Below are 20,409 nucleotides of genomic sequence, written 5' to 3' on the forward strand. Positions count from 1 at the left end.
CGGCTTATACTCGAGTCATACGCAGGGGTCGGCAGGGGAGGGGGAGCGGGGGCTATCTAATTATACTCACCTACTCCTGGTGCGGTTTCTTCAAGCGCTGCATATTCTTCCTGTACTGAGCGGTCACATGGTACCGCTCATTACAGTAATGAATATACGGCTCCACCTCCCATAGAGGTGGAGCCGCATATTCATTACTGTAATGAGCGGTAACGGTGACCTCTCAGTACAGGAAGAATATGCAGCGCCGGGAGAAGCAGGGACTGCACCGCGCCAGGAGCAGGTAAGTATACGGGGAGAGGGAGCGCAGCGCTGCACAATATTTACCTCTCCTCGTTCCGGTGCGGCTCTGTCAGCAGCGTCCTCTGGCTGTGACGCTCGGGTCAGAGGGCGCGGTGACGTTGTCAGTGCGCGCCCTCTGCTGAACATCAGTGCTGAGGACGGAGCCGCACCCGAAGGAGGAGCAGGTAAAAGTGCCGGGGTCCTGAGCGACGGAGAGGTGAGTATATGATTTTTTTTTTTATCGCAGCCACAGCAAATGGGGCAAGTGACTGTATGGAGCATCTGTATGGGGCCATAACGATTGTGCAGCACTATAAGGGGCAGTGACTGTATGGAGCATCTTATGGGGCCATAACACTTGTGCAGCACTATAAGGGGCAGTGAATGTATGGAGCATCTGAATGGGGGCATAACAATTGTGCAGCACTATAAGGGGCAGTGACTGTATGGAGCATCTGCATGGGGCCATAACGATTGTGCAGCACTATAAGGGGCAAGTGTCTGTATGGAGCATCTGTATGGGGCCATATCTATTGTGCAGCACTATAAGGGGCAGTGAATGTATGGAGCATCTTATGGGGCCCTTATTACCCTTTATGCAGGATTATATGGGGCAAATTTTAATATGGAGCATCTTATGGGGCCCATCAAACTTTATGGAGCATTATATGGGGCTCCTGATTCAATATGGATATTCAAAAACACTTAACCTACTGATGTCTCAGTTAATTTTACTTTTATTGGTATCTATTTTTACTTTTGACATTTACCGGTAGCTGCTGCATTTTCCACCCTAGGCTTATACTCGAGTCATTAAGTTTTCCCAGTTTTTTGTGGCAAAATTAGGGGGGTCGGCTTATACTTGGGTATATACGGTACTTTATCTAAAAATGAATTAAAGCTGCCAAAAAGGAAACAGAGAAGCACATTGCTAAGGAGAGTAAAACTAATCCCAAACTGTTCTTCAATTATATCAATAGTAAAAGAATCATAAGTGAAAGTGTAGGTCCCTTAAAAAATTGTGAGGAAAGAATGGTTGTAGATGGCGAGGAAAAAGCTAACATATTCAACACCTTCTCCACGGTATTCATGGTGGAGAATGAAATGCTAGGTGAAATGCCAAGAATCAAAGAAAACCCGATATTAAGGGTCACCAATCTAACCCAAGAAGAGGTGTGAAACCGGCGAAATAAGATTAAAATAGATAATTTTCCGGGGTCTGGATGGCATACACCCACGAGTACTAAGAGAAATAAGTAATGTAATAGATAAACCATTATTTCTTATTTTTAGGGACTCTATAGCGACGGGGTCTGTTCCACAGGATTGGCACATAGCACTTGTGGTACCAATATTCAAAAAGGGCTCTAAAAGTGAACCTGGAAATTATAGGCCAGTAAGTCTAACTTCTATTGTTGGTAAAATATTTGAAGGGTTTCTGAGGGATGTTATTCTGGATTATCTCAATGAGAATAACTGTTTAACTCCATATCAGCATGGGTTTATGACGAATCGCTCCTTTCAAACCAATCTGATCAGCTTTTATGAAGAGGTAAGCTATAGACTGGAACACGGTGAGTCATTGGACGTTGTATATCTTGAGTTTTCCAAAGCGTTTGATACCGTGCCACACAAGTATCGCCGACGGTGCCAGGAAGGGGAGTATGATGTTTTCTGTTAGCTGGCTCCTGTCGCTGCTCCGCCGCTCCTACTCCCCTACCGGCTTTCTGGACAGTGACTCGTGTATAAGTCGAAGGGGGCGTTTTCAGTACAAAAAGATGTGCTGAAAATCTCAGCTTATACACAAGTATATACGGTAACCCGATCGCTAAACGGGGTAACAAGAAAAAGATTAAAAACATCAGAATTAAATTTTTTGGTCACCGCTACATTGCAATGAAATGCAATAACAGTCGATCAAAAGATCGTATCTACACCAAAATGCTATCAATAAAAATGTCAGCTATGCACGCAAAAAATAAGCCCTCACCCAGCCCCAGAGGATGAAAAGTGGAGATGCTACAGGTCTCAGAAAATGGTGCCATTTTTTTTTTTAAAACACATTTTGGATCTTTTTTTCACCACTTAAATAAAAAAGAACCTAGACATGTTTGGTGTCTATGAACTCGTGTCTATGCACCCGGAAAATCATAAAGGCGGGTCAGTTTTAGCATTTAATGAACATGGTAAAAAAAAACTGTGGAATTGCACTTTTTTGCAATTTCACCGCACTTGGAATTTTTTCCCCGGTTTCCAGTACACGATAAGTTAAAACCAATGGTATTGTTCAAAAGTACAATTTGTTGCACAAATACCAAGCCCTCACATGGCCATATTGACTGAAAAATAAAAAAGTTATGGCTCTGGGAAGAAGGGGAGCAAAAAATAGAAATGCAAAAATGGAAATACCTCTCATCATGAAGGGGTTAATGACGTTACCGCTCATCACTGCTGCTAGTTTTCGCGCTACTGTGTTCCGGCGACCGTGGTGAGTGGTCACGTTACTGATGTCACAGACTTCGGATATAGCAGAGTCCAGGATCGTCGTGAGACGTCCCCATTATGGATTTCCTGCAGACACTGGATTTTTTCTTTTTTGCTAATAAATGGGTGAAAGAGTGATTCTTGAGGAGTGCTATTTAAATTAAAGGACTCGTGTGTTTTTCTTTTGACTACAGAGTTAGTAATGGGGATGTTCGACAGACACCGCTCTATTGCTAACTACTGGGCTTGATGTTCGCAGACATTACACAGCTGACATTGATCCCAAAACCATTACCCCGATTACCACCACACTAGGTCAATCAGGAAGAGCTGAGGCTAAGCACCAGAATTGGCGCATGTAATGAATGCATTACGTCTGAGGCGGCTAAAGGCTGGTGTTAGTCTTGGAAGTGGCCAATATCCATGGTCCTTTACACGCCTATTAATATACCGTATATACTCAAGTATAAGCCGACCCGAGTATAAGCCGACCCCCCTAATTTTGCCACAAAAAACTGGGAAAACTTATTGACTCGAGTATAAGCCTAGGGTGGAAAATGCAGCAGCTACCGGTGAATTTCAAAAATAAAAATAGATGCTCCATACCGTTCATTATTGCCCCATAAAATGCTCTATATAAAGCTGTGCCACATATAATACTCCATACTGTTCATTATTGCCCCATAGATGCTCCATATAAAGCTGTGCCACATATAATGCTCTGCACCGTTCATTATAGCCCCATAGATGCTCCATATAAAGCTGCCCCATATAGAATGCTCTGCACCGTTCATTATGGCCCCATAGATGCTCCATATAAAGCTGTGCCCCATATATAATGCTCTGCACCGTTCATTATGGCCCCATAGATGCTCCGTATAAAGCTGTGCCATATATAATGCTGCTGCAGCAAAATATGGCTGTTGCCTCTATTCGCTCAGGACGCCGGCGCTTTCAATATTTACCTGCTCCTCGTGCGGCTCCGTCTCCAGCACTGACGCTCAGCAGTGCTACGTCACCGCGCCCTCTAACCTGAGTGTCACTGCCAGAGGACGCTGGAGACGGAGCCGCACCGGAACGAGGAGCAGGTAAATATCGCACAGCGCTCCCCTCCCTGTATACTTACCTAGTCTAGTTATATTCACCTACTGCTGGCGCGGTCCCTGCGCGTACCTGCTTCTTCCAGCGCAGCATATTCTTCCTGTGCTGAGCGGTCATATTTTACCGCTCATCAGTCATGAATATGCGGCTCCACCTCCCATAGAGGTGGAGCCGCATATTCATTACTGTAATGATCGGTAACTGTGACCGCTCAGTACAGGAAGAAGATGCAGCGGTGGAAGAAGCAGGGACGCGCAGGGACCGCGCCAGCAGTAGGTGAGTATAACTAGACAGCCCCCGCTCCCCCTCCCCTGCCGACCTCCGGGTATGACTCGAGTATAAGCCGAGAGGGGGACTTTCAGCCAAAAAATGGGCTGAAAATCTCGGCTTATACTCGAGTATATACGGTAAGCTTGCAGCAGTCTGCTTTCTCTTAGCTGGTTATTTAAAAAAAAAAAAAAAAAAAAAAAAGGATCCCACTCTATTTTTTAAGTTAATTATTTAAAAAGTTCAATACGGCACTAAAGGGTTCAAGCTTATTATATGTAAGGGGCCTGTGACATTAAATATCTACAGGAATCTGCCCTAGTTATTCTATATTTCTATTCTATCTATATCTGTATAGAAGATTGGTTTAGTAATTTGTAGACTAGCTGTAAGTGACTTTATAGAATTTCAGTATGTAAAAGCTGATGTTAAAAACGCATTGCAAATGGATTTCATACGCATGTCTTACGGATGCTAGGTGACAAAAATCGCATTGTAATTACATGGCACTCATCCTACTTCTCTGGATCAAGAGCGGACCAACACCAGTTAAGCTACCTTTGATTTAAAATAAGCTCTGGAGGCAGATTCTCATGCAGATCAGTGTCCGACCCATAGTTCTTAACCGCTTATTGGCATATACGGAAAGTGTGCACATCTGGAATAAACATAGGATCGCAAATCTCAAAGTATTATTCTATTCTATTACCTACATGCCCATATACAATACTTAGAAGGATTTATCCTACTGACAGATTCCATTTAAGTACTGCACTTTTCATTCTTCATCTCAGTTTTTACTCACTTTTATTAAAGGGAGTCTGACAATACAAAAAGACATTTCAAACTAATCACAGCACCTTCTGGGTGCATAGCCCTAATTAAAATCATACCTTTAGAACAGTTTTGCCAGAAAACATTATTCATTCAAATTTTCTATTGAGGTGCACTTTTGGTGTGGCCGGGGAGCTCATTGCATCTTCCCACTGCTTGTTCTGCAGCGATCCCACTTCCTATTCCTTGATTGGATAAACATAAACCATACAGGGCAACATTAATGCAGAGGTGCCACAGAGACACAAGCCCTATGTGACTGTCTCCAAGGTATACCTTATAGGACGCTCCTGAACATGATATCAAACATAAGGAGATTGGAGCAAAAAGTCCAAAAGTATACAAGATATAAATTTGTTCATGAAATAGTAACAATACACACATAATAACAGGATCACTACATACCAACGACTATAATAGTAATGCGCCTTTGGTGGCGGCGAGGCACGTGTCCTGACTTCTTAACGCCATGGGTAAGCACGTATAGCAGTGTGGGGACTCGTGTTCCAACGGCATAGCGCGCATTACTATTATAGTCGTTGGTATGCATTGATCCTTATTCCCCTTTATTCCCCTTACTTGGGGGTTTCTGTGGCACTTGAGCACTTTACCCATTGGAATTGACAGCGGTTTAAGTCAGGACACTGTTCAGCCTTATTACCTGATCCTAGTCTGTTATTATTATGTGTGTATTGTTACTTTTCCATGAATAAATTTATATCTTGTATACTTTTTGACCTCTTCCTTGATTGACAGGTCTAGCTATACAGAAGCTAGAGGAGGTGTGAAGGTGTATTTAACTCCTCTACTTGGTCATGCCAAGGATTACAAATTGCCATATGAGCGTATATCCATAAAGTACTATTTCTGGAAAACAGGGCAACGGATTCTGACCCCGTAAATTAGATTTTTATTATGTCTACGTTCCCTACAAGGTACTGCGTTTGATGTGAACAGTTATTTTGTGCTGACGGACTCCATTGAAAGTGTTATTGAAAATTTATTTTAATTGCTTGTTTCATTTCCTGAGATGTTGAAGCTCATCTATTTGTTTTTCGGCACTTGTTTTATTTTATCCTCTTCCTTTCCTTATTTTATTTTTATTTTTTAGAATGGCCCAGAAGTGAAAAAGTATGGCCCCTTCCATCCCTATGTGAATGCCAAGGTGTGTACACCGCTTTCCTGGAAACAATGTGCGTGCGTTATGTTATCCATTTTATATGTTTACCCTGTAGCTTCAGGATGTTGAATCCTACTTAAAAAATGCCTAATATCAAGAGTTAAAAATGTATAAAAAGTAACAGGGCATTTTAGGGTTTCCACTTTTTATTCACGTACTAGGTTTTGAAATGTTCTGTATTGCTTTGAAGGCCACTATAATAATAATAATAATTTTTATTTATATAGCGCCAACATATTCCGCAGCGCTTTACAAATTATAGAGGGGATTTGTACAGACAATAGACATTACAGCATAGCAAAAATCACAGTTCAAAATAGATACCAAGAGGAGTGAGGGCCCTGCTCGCAAGCTTACAAACTATGAGGAAAAGGGGAGACACGTGAGGTGGATGGTAACAATTGCTTTCGTTGTTCAGACCAGCCATAGTGTAAGGCTCAGGTGTTCATGTAAAGCTGCATGAACCAGTTAACTGCCTAAGTATGTAACAGTACAGACACAGAGGGCTATTAACTGCATGAAATATATGAGAACATGATGTGAGGAACCTGATTATGATTTAAGGATTTTTATTTATTTATTTTGAATGGGCCACACAGGGATAGTTAGGATAATGCGTTGAGTAGGGCACTGCGGTAGGCCAGTCTGAACAAATGCGTTTTTAGGGCACGCTTAAAACTGTAGGGATTGGGGATTAATCTTATTAACGTGGGTAGTGCATTCTAAAGAATTGGCGAAGCACGTGAAAAGTCTTGGAGACGGAAGTGGGAGGTTCTGATTATTGAGGATGTTAACCTCAGGTCATTAGCAGAGCGGAGGGCACGGGTGGTGTGGTAGACTGAGACCATGGAGGATATGTAGGGTGGTGCTGAGCCATGGAGTGCTTTGTGGATGAGGGAAATAGTTTTGTACTGGATTCTTGAGAGGATGGGTAACCAGTGTAATGACTGGCACAAGGTAGAGGCATCGGTGTAACGGTTGGTGAGGAATATAATACTGGCGGCAGCATTCAGGACAGATTGGAGCAGGGAGAGTTTGGTAAGAGGGAGGCCAATTAGTAGAGAGTTACAATAGTCTAGACGAGAATGAATGAGTGAAACAGTAAGTTTTTGCAGTGTTGAAAGTAAGAATAGGGCGAATTCTAGAAATGTTTTTGAGATGCAGATAAGAGCGAGCAAATGATCGGATGTGGGGGGTGATCGGGTGTAGGGGTATAATTAACCCCTTCATGACATATGATGTACACTTGCATCATATATCATGTCCCTGACTTTGATGCGGAATCAGGTGATCACAGCTTCAAGTACTCTAAGGCCATGTGCCCACGTTCAGTTTTGGCAGCTGCTGGCTTTTGTACGCGCGGTGATTGTTTACTGAACCATGTGGAATCGCCGCGTCCTATTCGTAGGACGGTGATATTTATCTTGCGGAGGCTGAGCTGCTTGTACGTATACGCAGGGTTGCAGGAGGTGTCCGTGCTCACATAGTGGAGATGGGATTTCATAAAATCCCATCCACTATGCCGTAACATCTAGCCGCTGTGGATTGGATGCTGCGGCTATATGTAGCGTCCAATCCGCAGCCAGTGCTGACCGTGGAAACATACCCTAGAGGGACTAAATAAAACAAAAAAAAAAAAAAGACATTTGGTATTTTTAAAGAGAACCTGTCACCTGAATTTGGCAGGCCCTTTTTTCGGTCCGATGGGCGGTGTTTTCGGATCTTTTATTCACCCCTTCCTTTCCCGCTGGCCGCAATATTGTCTTGAAGTTGATTCGCCTTCCTCCGTAGAACACACGTGCGCAAGGCAATCTTGCCTTGCGCACGCGAAGTATGCTTTGCCCAACTGCGGGCAAAGCCGAAAAGCATTAGTGCGCATGCGCCCGCGCACTATGTCCCGGAACACAGCAAAATAATTCAGGTGACAGAGTCCCTTTAAAAGTCCGGTCTGTTAAAATGTAAAGTAAATTAATGTGATAGACAGGGTAGCAAAAAAAAAAATCTAAACCCCAGAATTATGTTTTTTTGCCTCTGCAACATTGCAATTAAATGCAATAAAAGGGGATCAAACTATCATATCTACCCCAAAATGGTATCAGAAAAAACAGCTCAGGGTGCAAAAAACAAGCTTACAACACCGCCCCATATCTCAAAAATTGAAAGCGTTATGGATCTCGACAATGGCGATGCAAGCAAATATTGTATTTTATTTTTATTTTTACAAATGTCCCCATTTTTTATTACCACTTAAAGAAACACTCCCATCAAAATTTCTGTCCTCTTAATATATTGCAGTCATCATTATATACCACTGTGTACTTACAATTGCTCATTTTGCCTTTCTACCCAGTTATTTTTCTGTTTTCTATTAGGTCTATGACGTGATTAAAAACAGAGTAGCTGAATTCTTTTAAGCTCTATGTAGAAATATGAAATCCATTTTGCCTGCATGAGTCAATGCAAAAGTGTCTGGAAAGAGGGAGGAGGGAGCAGCTGGGTCAGGAGTTGGAGGGGAATGATTTCTGCAGGTAAAAGTATTCCTTTTTCTACATAAAGCAGAGATAAGGGAAAAATTTACTGGATAGAAAGGCTAAATGAGCAATTGTAAGTACACAACACTATATAATGACTGCAATGTATTATGAGGATAAAATCTTTATTGGGAGTTTGTCTTTAACCCCTTAGTTCCGGAGTCAGTTTTGACTTTAGTGACCAAGCCAAATTTTTAGAAATCTGACCAGTGTGACTTTAAGTGGTAATAACTCTGGAACGCTTCAACGTATCCCTTTCATTCTGAAATTAATGTTTTTGTGACATATTGTACTTAATGTTAGTTGTAAATTTTGGTTGATATGATTTGCGTATATTTATGAAAATATAAAAAATTTTGCTAACATTTTTTGAAAAGGTCTGAATTTTCAAACTTTAAATGTTTATGCCCTTAAATCAGGTAGTCATACAGCACAAAATAGTTAATACATAACATTTATCTCATGTCTATTTTACAACTGCATCATTTTTTTTAAACATGATTTTTTTTTATTGGGATGTTAGAGGGATTAAAACTTTAGCAACCATTTCTATTTTTTTTTCAACAAATGTACAAAACATTTAAGTCTCTATTGAAATCTAAATGGACCTTGAAGGACAGTCTTGAAAATAAGTATTTTGCGGATTTTGCAAATTTTCCCACCTGCAAAGAATGGAGAGGTCTGTAATTTTTATCGTAGGTACGCTTCAACCGTGAGACAGAATCTAAAAAAAACCAGAAAATCATATTGTATGATTTTTAAATAATTAAATTGCTTTTTGTTACATAAAATAAATATTTGGTCACCTATCAACCTCCAAGAATTCTGGCTCTCACAGACCAGTTAGTTTTTGTCTAAGAAGCCCTCCTACTCTGCACTCATTCCATGTATTAATTGCACCTGTTTGAACGTGTTACCTGTGTAAAAGACACCTGTCCATACAATCAGTCACACTCCAACCTCTCCACCATGGCCAAGACCAAAAAGCAGTCTGAGGACATAAGGGAAAAAATTGTAGCCCCATATTTGTATGGGGTGGGGTACAGAGCAAAAGGCAAGCAGTTTGGTGAGAAGGCAACAACAACTGTTGGCACAATTATTAGAAAATGGAAGAAGCACAATATGGCTGTCAATGTTCCTTGGTCTGGGGCTCCATGCAAGATCTTGCCTTGTGGGTAAGGATGACTCGGAGAATGGTCAGGAATCAACCCAGAACTACACGAGAGGACCTCGTCAATGACCTGAAAAGAGCTGGGACCATAATGTCAAATATTACCATTAGTAACACAGTACGCCTCATGCAAGCACATGTCCAGGCCTATTTAATGTTCGCCAGTCACTATCTGGATGATCCAGAGGAGGCATGGGAGGAGGTCATGTGGTCAGATGAGATCAAAAATGAACTTTCTGGTATCAACTCTCTGTTTTGGAGGATGAGTACAACGCCAAGAACACCATCCCAACTGTGAAGCATGGCGGGGGGAACCTCATACTTTGGGGATGCTTTTCTGCAAAGGGGACAGGACGACTGCACTGTATTGAAAGGAGGATGAATGGGGTTATGTATCGTGAGATTTTGACCAACAACCTCCTTCCCTCTGTAAGAGCATATAAGATGGGTCATGGCTGGAACTTCCTCACAGCCAGGGAAACTAAGGGGTGTCTCCTTAAGAAGCATTCCAAGGTCCTGCAGTGGCCTAGCAAGTCTCCTGACCTGAACCCAATAGAAAACCTTTTGAGGGAACTGAAACTCAAGTTGCCCAGTGACAGCCCCAAAACCTGAAAGATCTGGAAAAGATCTGTATGGGAAGTGGGCCATAATCTCTGCTGCAGTGTGTGAAAACTTGGTCAAGAACTAAAGGAAATGTCTGACCTCTAATTGGAGTCACAGGTTTCTGGAACAAATATTAAGTTCTGTTTTTCTATTGTATCAAATACTTATTTTATACAATAAAATGCAAATTAATTATGTAAAAATCCAACAATGGGCTTTTCTGGATTTAATTTTTTACGACTGTCTCTAACAGTTGAAGTGTACCTACGATAAAAATGACAGATTTCTTCATTCTTTGTACACAATTTGAATTTTGGAACACAAATTTGTCTCAATTTGAATAATTGTCATATTTGCTGAGACTGTGTAGTTAAGAACAACAGAAAACCTTCATAATTTTTTTTTGTAAATTATACTCTAATATATTTAAAGGTAAGGAGTAGTTTGATACATTTTTTATGCAGTTGATGTTGATGCAACAGAAATTACAATTTGCATTTTTTTCACTGTCACTTTCATGAATTTTTTTTGTGCATTCTGAGGAACACACCTCAAATTTTATTGCACTAGTTGTTGCAGTAATTGTCGGTATACCCGTGGAACTCGTGATGAAGGAATGGCGTCATTAGTTCCCAGACAATTTTATCTCGGATGCCAGTTGTCTGAGGGCAGTTTGGTGGGTTTATTTGGCAGTCCCTACCTTTCGAACCTCTAGCACATTTTGTACAATTTTACAACGTATGTGCCTCACTTGGAGGGGATGAATTGACGGAATGAGACGATCCTTGAAACTAATGAAGGACCCGTCGACTGCAACATTTTACTGTGGAGTCTATGAATTTAACAATCAATCTTGTAGGAGGGAAATTAGGGGTCTCAATTTAAGACCATTGTAATTGGGGTCATTTCAGGGGAGGAACATGGGAATTGTCAGGTCATAACCGCTGCATATACAGTGGTGCTATGGACAGATTCTGTATCCCCCCAGTAAGAATGGAGAGTGGATTTTTTTTTTTTATAAACTAAATCCATGTTTAGGGTAAAGGCCCAAGATTTATTTATTTTTTTCAGAGACATTGGTGGGCAACCATGGCCGGAAATGAAAGGATGTGAGTTTTTGGGAAATAAATTGGTTTGGTGGACAATTAATTGTAGGACTTCTGTTGTAACAAAAATGTGGAAAAATTCAAAGGGGGTAAAATTGGTGACATCTAATTTTTTTCCGGTGGTTGCTGAAAAAGGGGGGATTTTGAGGGGAAAATACAATTTGTCACTGTTTGAAAACTGTTCTGTTTCAGAAGCGTATTCTGTTTCACCCCCGAAACTGGTGTACGCTTGCTAAACGCTGAATATTTTGTTGGCCATTATTTTATCTAATATATAAAGCTGAATGTGTGTGTGTATGTGTGTGTGTGTGTGTGTATGTCCCGGATTGGCATCTGCGCCGTCGCAGCTTCAGCCACAAAATTTTGCAGTCACACGTCTGGACCCCGAGAGCGTCATAGGCTATGTTGTGACTTGTGAGGTGAAATTTTAACCCCGCGCGTTCCAATTCACCAAACAATTTTGCCCCTATCTATATAATGGGGAACAAGTGAAAGGAAAAGTGTTGGAGGTAAATTGACAGCTGCCAGATGTGAACAAGGGGGACTTAAAGAGTGAGAGCGATGGCGCCAAAGAGTATATACCGTACAGTTGCTAAGGTGGGGCCCCGACATGGGATATTCACCACACACGGGGATATGAACACACACACAAAATGTGCCACACACTACCACGTGCTTGAACACATATACCACCCTCAGCACACATTTCACCACACATACACCAACCTCGCCACATAAAAGTCGAAACACAAAAGTCACCGCTCAAAACTTGCCACGCGCAAAACTCGCCACATGCAAAACTAGGCTCACGCAAAACTCGCCACACGCGTTAAAATTGCGACATGCACAAAAGCTGCAACACATGCAAAAGTTGCCTCACACAAAACTTGCACATACTCAAAACGCACCACACATAAAACTCGCCACGTGCAAAACTTGCTGCACACAACTTGCTACACTAACCTGTCACATGCAACTCGACACAAAAAGTTGCTACACGCATGTCGCCACACAAAACTCCTCTCACAAAAGTCGCTACATGCATGTCGCCACATGCAACTCAACACACACAACTTGACGCATGAAACTCGCCCTAAAACACACACTAGTCTGGTATTATCCTTCAAAAATAAAAATCTGATTAATAAGCAGACAAACTACAAGAGCAACAAATGTACCATGTAGGAAATACGGCAGCTGTCAGTCACATGACCTGTCTCTTATGTGTATGTGTGAGCTAATATATACTGCCAGGGGGAGGGCTTCCTGTTGGCTGGGGATTTATCAGGCTGCCAATTTAGCTTACAAATACTGAGGTAAAAATACTGAGCAAATAACGTGTGAACGCGGTCTAATACAGGAGGAGATTACACACAGGTATATACTATATACAGGGGAGATGACACACAGTTATATACTATATATAGGAGCAGATGACTTACAGGTGTATGCTATATACAGGAGGAGATGACACACGTATATACTATATACAGGAGGAGATGACACACGTACATACTATATACAGGAGAGATGACATACAGGTGTATACTATATAAAAGAGGAGATGACACATAGGTATATAGAGGAGGAGATACATAAAGCAGGAATATACTATATACAGGGGAGATGACATACAGGTATATACTATATACAGGAGATGACATACAGGTATATACTATATATAGGAGGAGATGACATACAGGTATATAGTATATACAGAAGAGATGTCATACAGGTATATACTATATACAGGAGGAGATGAGACATAGTTATATACAATATACAGGAGGAGATGACATACAGCAGGTATATACTATTTACAGGGGAGATGACATACAGGTATATACTATATACAGGAGATGACATACAGGTGTATACTATATATAAGGGAGATGACAAACCTGTATATACTGAGGGGAAAATGAGAAGTGTGAGGTGAAAATGAAAAGGTGTGAGTGCAAAATGAGAGGAGTAAGGGAAAATAGTGGAGTGATCGGAAAATGACAGATGTGAGGTTGAAATGACAAATGTTAGAGGGGAATGAGAGGTGTGAGGGAGAAAATGAGAGGCGTGATGGGAAAATAAGAGAAGTGAGGTGCTATAACTAATCACAGATATTTACTATGCCCAGGCAACGCCGGGCTCTTCAGCTAGTTTTGTATAAATGCGTAAAAAAAAAATTCCTAACATAACACTAGTAAACAGGGTCAGGACAAAGTGTTTTGGTGCCCTAAGCAGATTAAGTCAATAGCGCCACCACACCCCAAAGCTAAGGATTGGGTCAAAGACTAAGGTATCGGGACCCCTAATGCACCTACCCCCTGCCCCTACTACTTTACGGATGTGACTTAACATGGAAATCAATTTCAAAGTTAGATATAAAATCCATCATTTTTTGCAGACACAATACAAGGAAAAAATAGCAATATTAGTCCCTGATGTCACAAAGTTTACTGCTTCAATTTTTATAGCGACAATTTGCGTTAACTAGATTGTTATGAAGAGTGCGGAGAGGAGTTGACAAAATTTGCCGTTTTTATTCTATGTCATGAAAATTAACTTAATCACAAGACTCCAATTTCACCTGTATTTCAACTTTGCAACAAAATGACCTGCCTTTATAATTTCACTGATCTCATTAGCTGAAGAGAAATTGTTAGGGAAGACAAGTCATCTGTCATTCTTTCATACTGATTGAATTATAATAGCAGACTGGTTGCTTTACATCGAGGGGCCTGTGCTTGAAAGCATTGTCTTATTTTGTTAGCTATGGTTATCTTCAAGGAAAACATTTATTTATCATGGTTTGATATCAAAAGGGCTTTAAAGGTATGGACTTTGCAGCTTGTAAGATTTATCTGGTCACCAAGAACTTCAAAGAAGGAGGTTCAGTTTCTATGAAGAAGGCTTAGTGCCAGGACCATCTTCTACTGAGGTTTCAGCTATGGGATTGGGTCAACATCAGCGCAGTTCTTGCACAGGAATGACAGCAAGTTGGTGTCTGCATGCTGGGTGAGTTGATGGCTTTTGGAAGCTGGCTAGTTGTCAAGAAGGGCAGCAAAGAAGCCATTTCTCTCCAAGAAAAATCTCAGTGTTAGGGCTTGTTTCCATTTGCGAGAAACACGTCCGTGTCTCGCATGTGGAAACAAAGCTCTGGTGCCGGCACTCCGGAGTGGAGCCTGCGGCCGCACAGCAACACATGCAGCCGCACGCTCCGCTCCGGAGTGCCGGCACCAGAGCTTCGTTTCCACATGCGAGACACGGACGTGTTTCTCGCAAATGGAAACAAGCCCTTAGACTGACATTCTATAGGAAGAACAGGGGCAGGGGCAGATTGCAGAGGACTGGTGTAAAATTGTTTCCTCCAATAAAGCCTCCTTCAGACAATTCAAAATATCTGAAAGAATGATTGTCTAGAGAAGCAAAAGCTGAACGCTACCACAGTAAAGCATTCTTAGATAAATAATTTGGGGGGTTACTTTTCATCCAAGGGAGTGGGGCTCATTTTTGCTGAGGAACACTGCACTGAATTATCAATGGTGCCTAAACATCTTTGAAGAGACATTTCTCTCAACAATCCAGGAGCAATTTGGTGATTAACAATGCTTCTTCCAGCATTATGGTGCAACATTTCACAAGGCAAACGTTATAGCTAAGTGGCTCCGTGAACAAAACATTGAAATTTGGGCTCATGGCCAAGAAACTCCTGAGCAGAGTTGTAACAACTGCAGTTGCAGAGGGTGCGACTGGACCTGTGCAGGAAGGGGACCCGCCGACCTCAGCTTCCTACTTCAGCTGGATGTGCGTCCTCGGAAGAGAGATCAGGATTGAATATATCTACCAGGAAGGGGCCCATGATTGTGGATATATAGTGGAAACGAGAAGTTTACATACACTGTATAAAAAGACACATATACATGTTTTTCTAAAAATCTGACATGAAGTCAGAATAAACCTTTCCTGTTTTTAGGATTACCATAATTATTACAGTAATTTGTTACATGCCAGAATAGAAAGCAATCGAAAAAATTGTTGCGTGCCCGAAAATAGTACCAATAAAAAACTCAACTTGTCCCACAAAAACAAGCTCTCACATGACTGTTGGCAGAAGTAAAGACAAATTATAGATCTCAAAATATGTCAATGCAAAAACTTTATCTATGCATTAAAGTGCTTTTTTTTTTCTTTTTTTTAATAGAGAGTATGACAGTGACTCAATAACTCTGGTATTGCTGTAATTGCACTGACCCAAAGAATAAAGTTGTCCAATCACTTATACTGACTGTGAAAGGGCGTTAAAAAAAAAAAAAAAGTAAAACCAATACTTCACCATTGATTTGTTCATTCTGCCTCCCAAAAAAGATTGCACATTTATCCTGCGATCTGCTCTGAACGCTTACACTGAGGTTTCAATGAAAATCTCTCAAATATGTGATTAAGATAGAATCCATGGGCATAAGATTCCTTGTAATGAGTCAGATGAAGTCACTGAGGATGCCGTCTGGCCTCTAATCCAATGGTGTCTGTCTTTTTAAGCGTGCATAAAAGCCTAGAATAACTTTGCTGTCTCATTGTAGTGAATAGATCCCTCAAGGGTTTCATCAGAATCGCATTATTCGGGGATTTAACTGGAAACACTGATGTAAGTAGAGCACAGGATAAACGTGATCTAAAATGTTATGCAAAATGTTCAACTCAATCGACAAAAAGCAAGTTCCCACTCGGGTCCGTCATCTGTAAATGTAAATATTGGCTTTTCCACATCACTAGTACAAAGGTTTTGGAAAAGCTAAATTGCTCCTCACCCCACAAAAGAAATTCTGCACTCCTAAATCCAAACGCCCCCATCCCTTCTGAGCACCACAATGTGCCTAAGACATATTTACAAATTTAGCATCAACATGTTTGTCATTTTGGTAGTGATAAGAACTTGCCTAATTTACGGGATACAGGTTTCCAGAAGCACAAACTGGGAACTTCAGTATACTAAGCACTGCAATGTACGGGCAGACTTAAAATGTTCACTCGGCAACATTCATGGCTGCTTGTGGGAAAACACCAATGGAGTCAAAATCGTCACTACACCTGTAGATAATTTGCCAGTTGGGTGTAATTTCCAAAATGGGGTCACTTGAGGGGGATTCTGCTGTTCTGGCACTTAGGGGCTCTGTATATGTCCGCAAACTATTCCATGAAAATTTGTTTTCCCAGGGTCAAATAGCGCTCTGTGCTTCCTGAGTTGTGCTGTGTCACCAGGCAGTACTGTACAGACACATATGGAGTATTTTCAGCAGAAATTGTGACAAATTTTGGTGACATTTATTCCCATTTCACCATGTTAAAATGTAAAATTTGGGGCTGAAAAAATGTGGTAAAAGTGTATTTTTTTTTCTTCACTGCCCAAAATTCTGTGACATACCTGTGGTGTCAATATTGTCACTGCATCCTTACATGAATTCATTGAGAGGTGTAGTTTTTTTAAATGGGGTCACTTATAGGGGTGTTCTGACACCTCAGGGGCTCTTCCAGTGGATCTTGGCACCTGTAAGCCATAACAGTAAAATCTGCACTATAATCTGGCACTCCATTCCTTCTGAGCTTTGCACTGTGCCTGAAAAGTAGTTTCCGATTACATGAAGGGTATTAATGCATTCAGGAGAAATAGCACTGTGGGGTCCATTTTTTCCTATTCGCCCTTATTAAAATTAAAAACTTGAGGCTAAAAACATTTTATTGGTAAAAATGTAATCATTTCTGTGAGGCACATGTATCAACATGCTCACTGACCATTTAGATGAGTTCATTGAGGGGTGGTGTTTGTGAAATCGTATCACTTATGGGAGATTTCCGCTGTCCTAGCACCTCAGGGACTCTACTAATTTTACATTGCACCCTCAAACCATTTCAGAAAAAATTGAACTTTAGTATAGCTCTAATTCCCTTCTGAGCTTTGTGCTGTGCCTCAAAAGTACTTTTCATCCACATATGAGTATTTAGCTTGCTCTGGAGAAATTGTGTAACAAATTTTACAGTCCATTTTCTCCTATTATCCCTTTTGAAAATTAAAAACTTGGGGCCAAAAAAACTTTTTTTGGATTAAAAATTGGTAATTTTCCAGCCCAATGTTATATACTTCTATGAATTGCCTGTTAAAATGCTCACTAAACCTCTAGATGAAATTCTTGAGGTGTAGTTTCCAAAATGGAGTCACTTGTGGTGCTTTCTGCTGTTTTAGCATGTCATGGGCTCGTCATATGTTCCATGACATCTGCAGTCTATTACAGACAATATTGCACTCTAGAATTCAATTAGCCCTGCCATGCCATGTGTCCAAACTATAGTTTTCCACCACATATGGGGGAATCCTTGTACTCAGGAGAAATTGCACACCATATAGCACAGTCCATTTTCTCTTGTTTCCCTTGTGAAAATTAGAAAATTGGCGCTAAAGCTACAAATTTGCAGGAAAAATATATTCATTTTCGCAGCTTAACGCTACAAAAGTCTGTGAAGCACCTATGGGTTCAAGGTGCTCACCAGACCTCTAGATAAGTTCCCAGAGTGATGTAGGTAACTTTTGGGGAGTTTCCATTGTTTAGGCACATCTGGAGCTCTACAAACATGACATGGCGTCCACTGTCTATTAGGGCTTGTTTTCAGTTGCGAGGAACAGGTCCGTGTCTCGCATGTGGAACCGAAGCTCTTGCGCCGGCACTTGGGAGCGGAGCGTGCGGCTCCATGTGTTGCTATGCGGCCGCACACTCCGCTCCGGAGTGCCGGCGCCAGAGCTTCGTTTCCACATGCGAGACACGGACGTGTTCCTCGCAAGTGAAAACAAGCCCTTAGGCCGCTTTCACACGTCCTTTTTTTTTCCGGTACCGAGATGTCAGTGTCCCGGTGAGTAGTACTCGCGGCACATGTGTCTCAACCGTGTGCCGCATCAGTACCACACGCATCGGTGCCTGAGATACAGTGGTACAGTAAGCACTGTTCCCTGGCGCCGGGTACTGAAGACTTCTCTCATCATTCATCTCGATCAGTGTGAGCAGGGGAGAAGGATCAGTTATATTTAACTGATATCCGCAACATTAGGTGGTGGCTGATGGGACTATTACTCCCATCAGCGTGCATCTGCTGCCGCTAATAGCAGTGAGTGCAGGCTGCGGCTGATGGGAGAATTCATCATCCGCCGTCTGCGCTATAAATAAATAAAAAATCTGCCGTAGTTTCCCCTGTATTTTTGATAACCAGCAATGCAAAACTCACAGCTGGGGGCTGCAACTTTCAGCTGTCAGCGTTAGCAAGGCTGTTTATCAAGAATAGAAGTTTAAATCTACTATATAAAGCTGAATGTGTGTGTGTGTGTGTGTGTGTCCGGGATTGGCATCTGCACCGTCGCAGCTACAACCACAAAATTTTGCACAGTCACACTTCTGGACCCCGAGAGCGTCATAGGCTATATTGTGAGGTGAAATTTTAACCCCGCGCGTTCCAATTCACCAAACAATTTTGCCCCTATCTACATAATGGGGAAAAAAGTGAAAGGAAAAGTGTTGGAAGCGTCGCAGCTACAGCAACAAAATTTTGCACACTCACACGTCTGGACCCTGAGAGCGTCATAAGCTATGTTGTGAGGTGAAATTTTAACCCCGCGCTTTCCAATTCACCAAACAATTTTGCCCCTATCTACATAATGGGGAAAAAAGTGAAAGGAAAAGTGTTGGAGGCGTCGCAGCTACAGAAACAAAATTTTGCACAGTCACACGTCTGGACCCTGAGAGCGTCATAGGCTACGTTGTGAGGTGAAATTTTAACCCCGCGCTTTCCAATTCACCAAGCAATATTGCCCCTATCTACATAATGGGGAAAAGTGAAAGGAAAAGTGTTGGAGGCAAATTGACAGCTGCCAGATATGAACAAGGGGGACTTAAAGAATGAGAGCGATGGCGCCAAAGAGTATATACCGTACAGTTGCTAAGGTGAGACCCCGACATGGGATACTCACCACACACGGGGATATGAACACACACACAAAATGCGCCACACACTACCACGTGCTTGAACACATATTGCCCTCAGCACACATTTCACCACACATGCACCAACCTCGCCACATAAAAGTCGAAACACAAAAGTCGCCGCTCAAAACTCACCACGCGCAAAACTCACCACATGCAAAAAATAGGATCACGCAAAACTCACCACAAGTGCAAAACTCACCTCATGGAAAACTCGCCACACGCAAAACTTGCACATGCGGAAAAATTGTCACATGCACAAAATTTGCAACACATGCAAAAGTTGCCTCACACAAAACTTGCACATACTCAAAAGGCACCAGACATAAAACTCACCACGCGCAAAACTCGCCATGCGCAAAACTTGCTGCACACTTGCTACACTAACCTGTCACATGCAACTCAACACACAAAAAGTTGCTACACGCATGTTGCCACACAAAACTCATCTCACAAAAGTCGCTACATACATGTCGCCACACACAACTCAACACACACAACTTGACAAACGAAACTTGCCCTAAAACACACACAAGTCTGGTATTAGCCTTCAAAAATAAAAATCTGATTAATAAGCAGACAAACTACAAGAGCAACAAATGTACCATATAGGAAATACGGCAGCTGTCAGTCACATGACCTGTCCATTATGTGTATGTGTGAGCTAATACATACTGCCAGGGGGAGGGCTTCCTGTTGGCTGGGGATTTATCAGGCTGCCAATTTATCTTACAAATACTGAGGTAAAAGTACTGAGCAAATAACGTGTTAACGAGGTCTAATACAGGAGATCACACAGGTATATACTATATACAGGGGAGATGACACACAG

The 20,409-nt window shown here is 41.7% G+C and overlaps 1 protein-coding gene across 7 annotated transcripts in view; it reads left to right on the plus strand.

Annotated features, from left to right (window-relative positions):
- The window catches only part of ANKS1A (ankyrin repeat and sterile alpha motif domain containing 1A), a 322,349-nt gene that overhangs the window by 78,695 nt on the left and 223,245 nt on the right, over positions 1-20,409 (plus strand). For 5 of the 7 annotated variants that reach the window (XM_069756607.1, XM_069756606.1, XM_069756610.1 and 2 more), the window contains exon 4: positions 6,080-6,133. The exons of the other annotated variants lie outside the window; for them this stretch is intronic. In XM_069756607.1, coding sequence (XP_069612708.1) covers positions 6,080-6,133 — 54 coding nt within the window. The remainder of the gene's footprint in view (positions 1-6,079; positions 6,134-20,409) is intronic. 7 annotated transcript variants of the gene reach the window in all.

This window comes from Ranitomeya imitator, chromosome 3 (assembly GCF_032444005.1).
Source record: "Ranitomeya imitator isolate aRanImi1 chromosome 3, aRanImi1.pri, whole genome shotgun sequence".
Classification (NCBI taxonomy): Eukaryota; Metazoa; Chordata; class Amphibia; order Anura; family Dendrobatidae; genus Ranitomeya; species Ranitomeya imitator.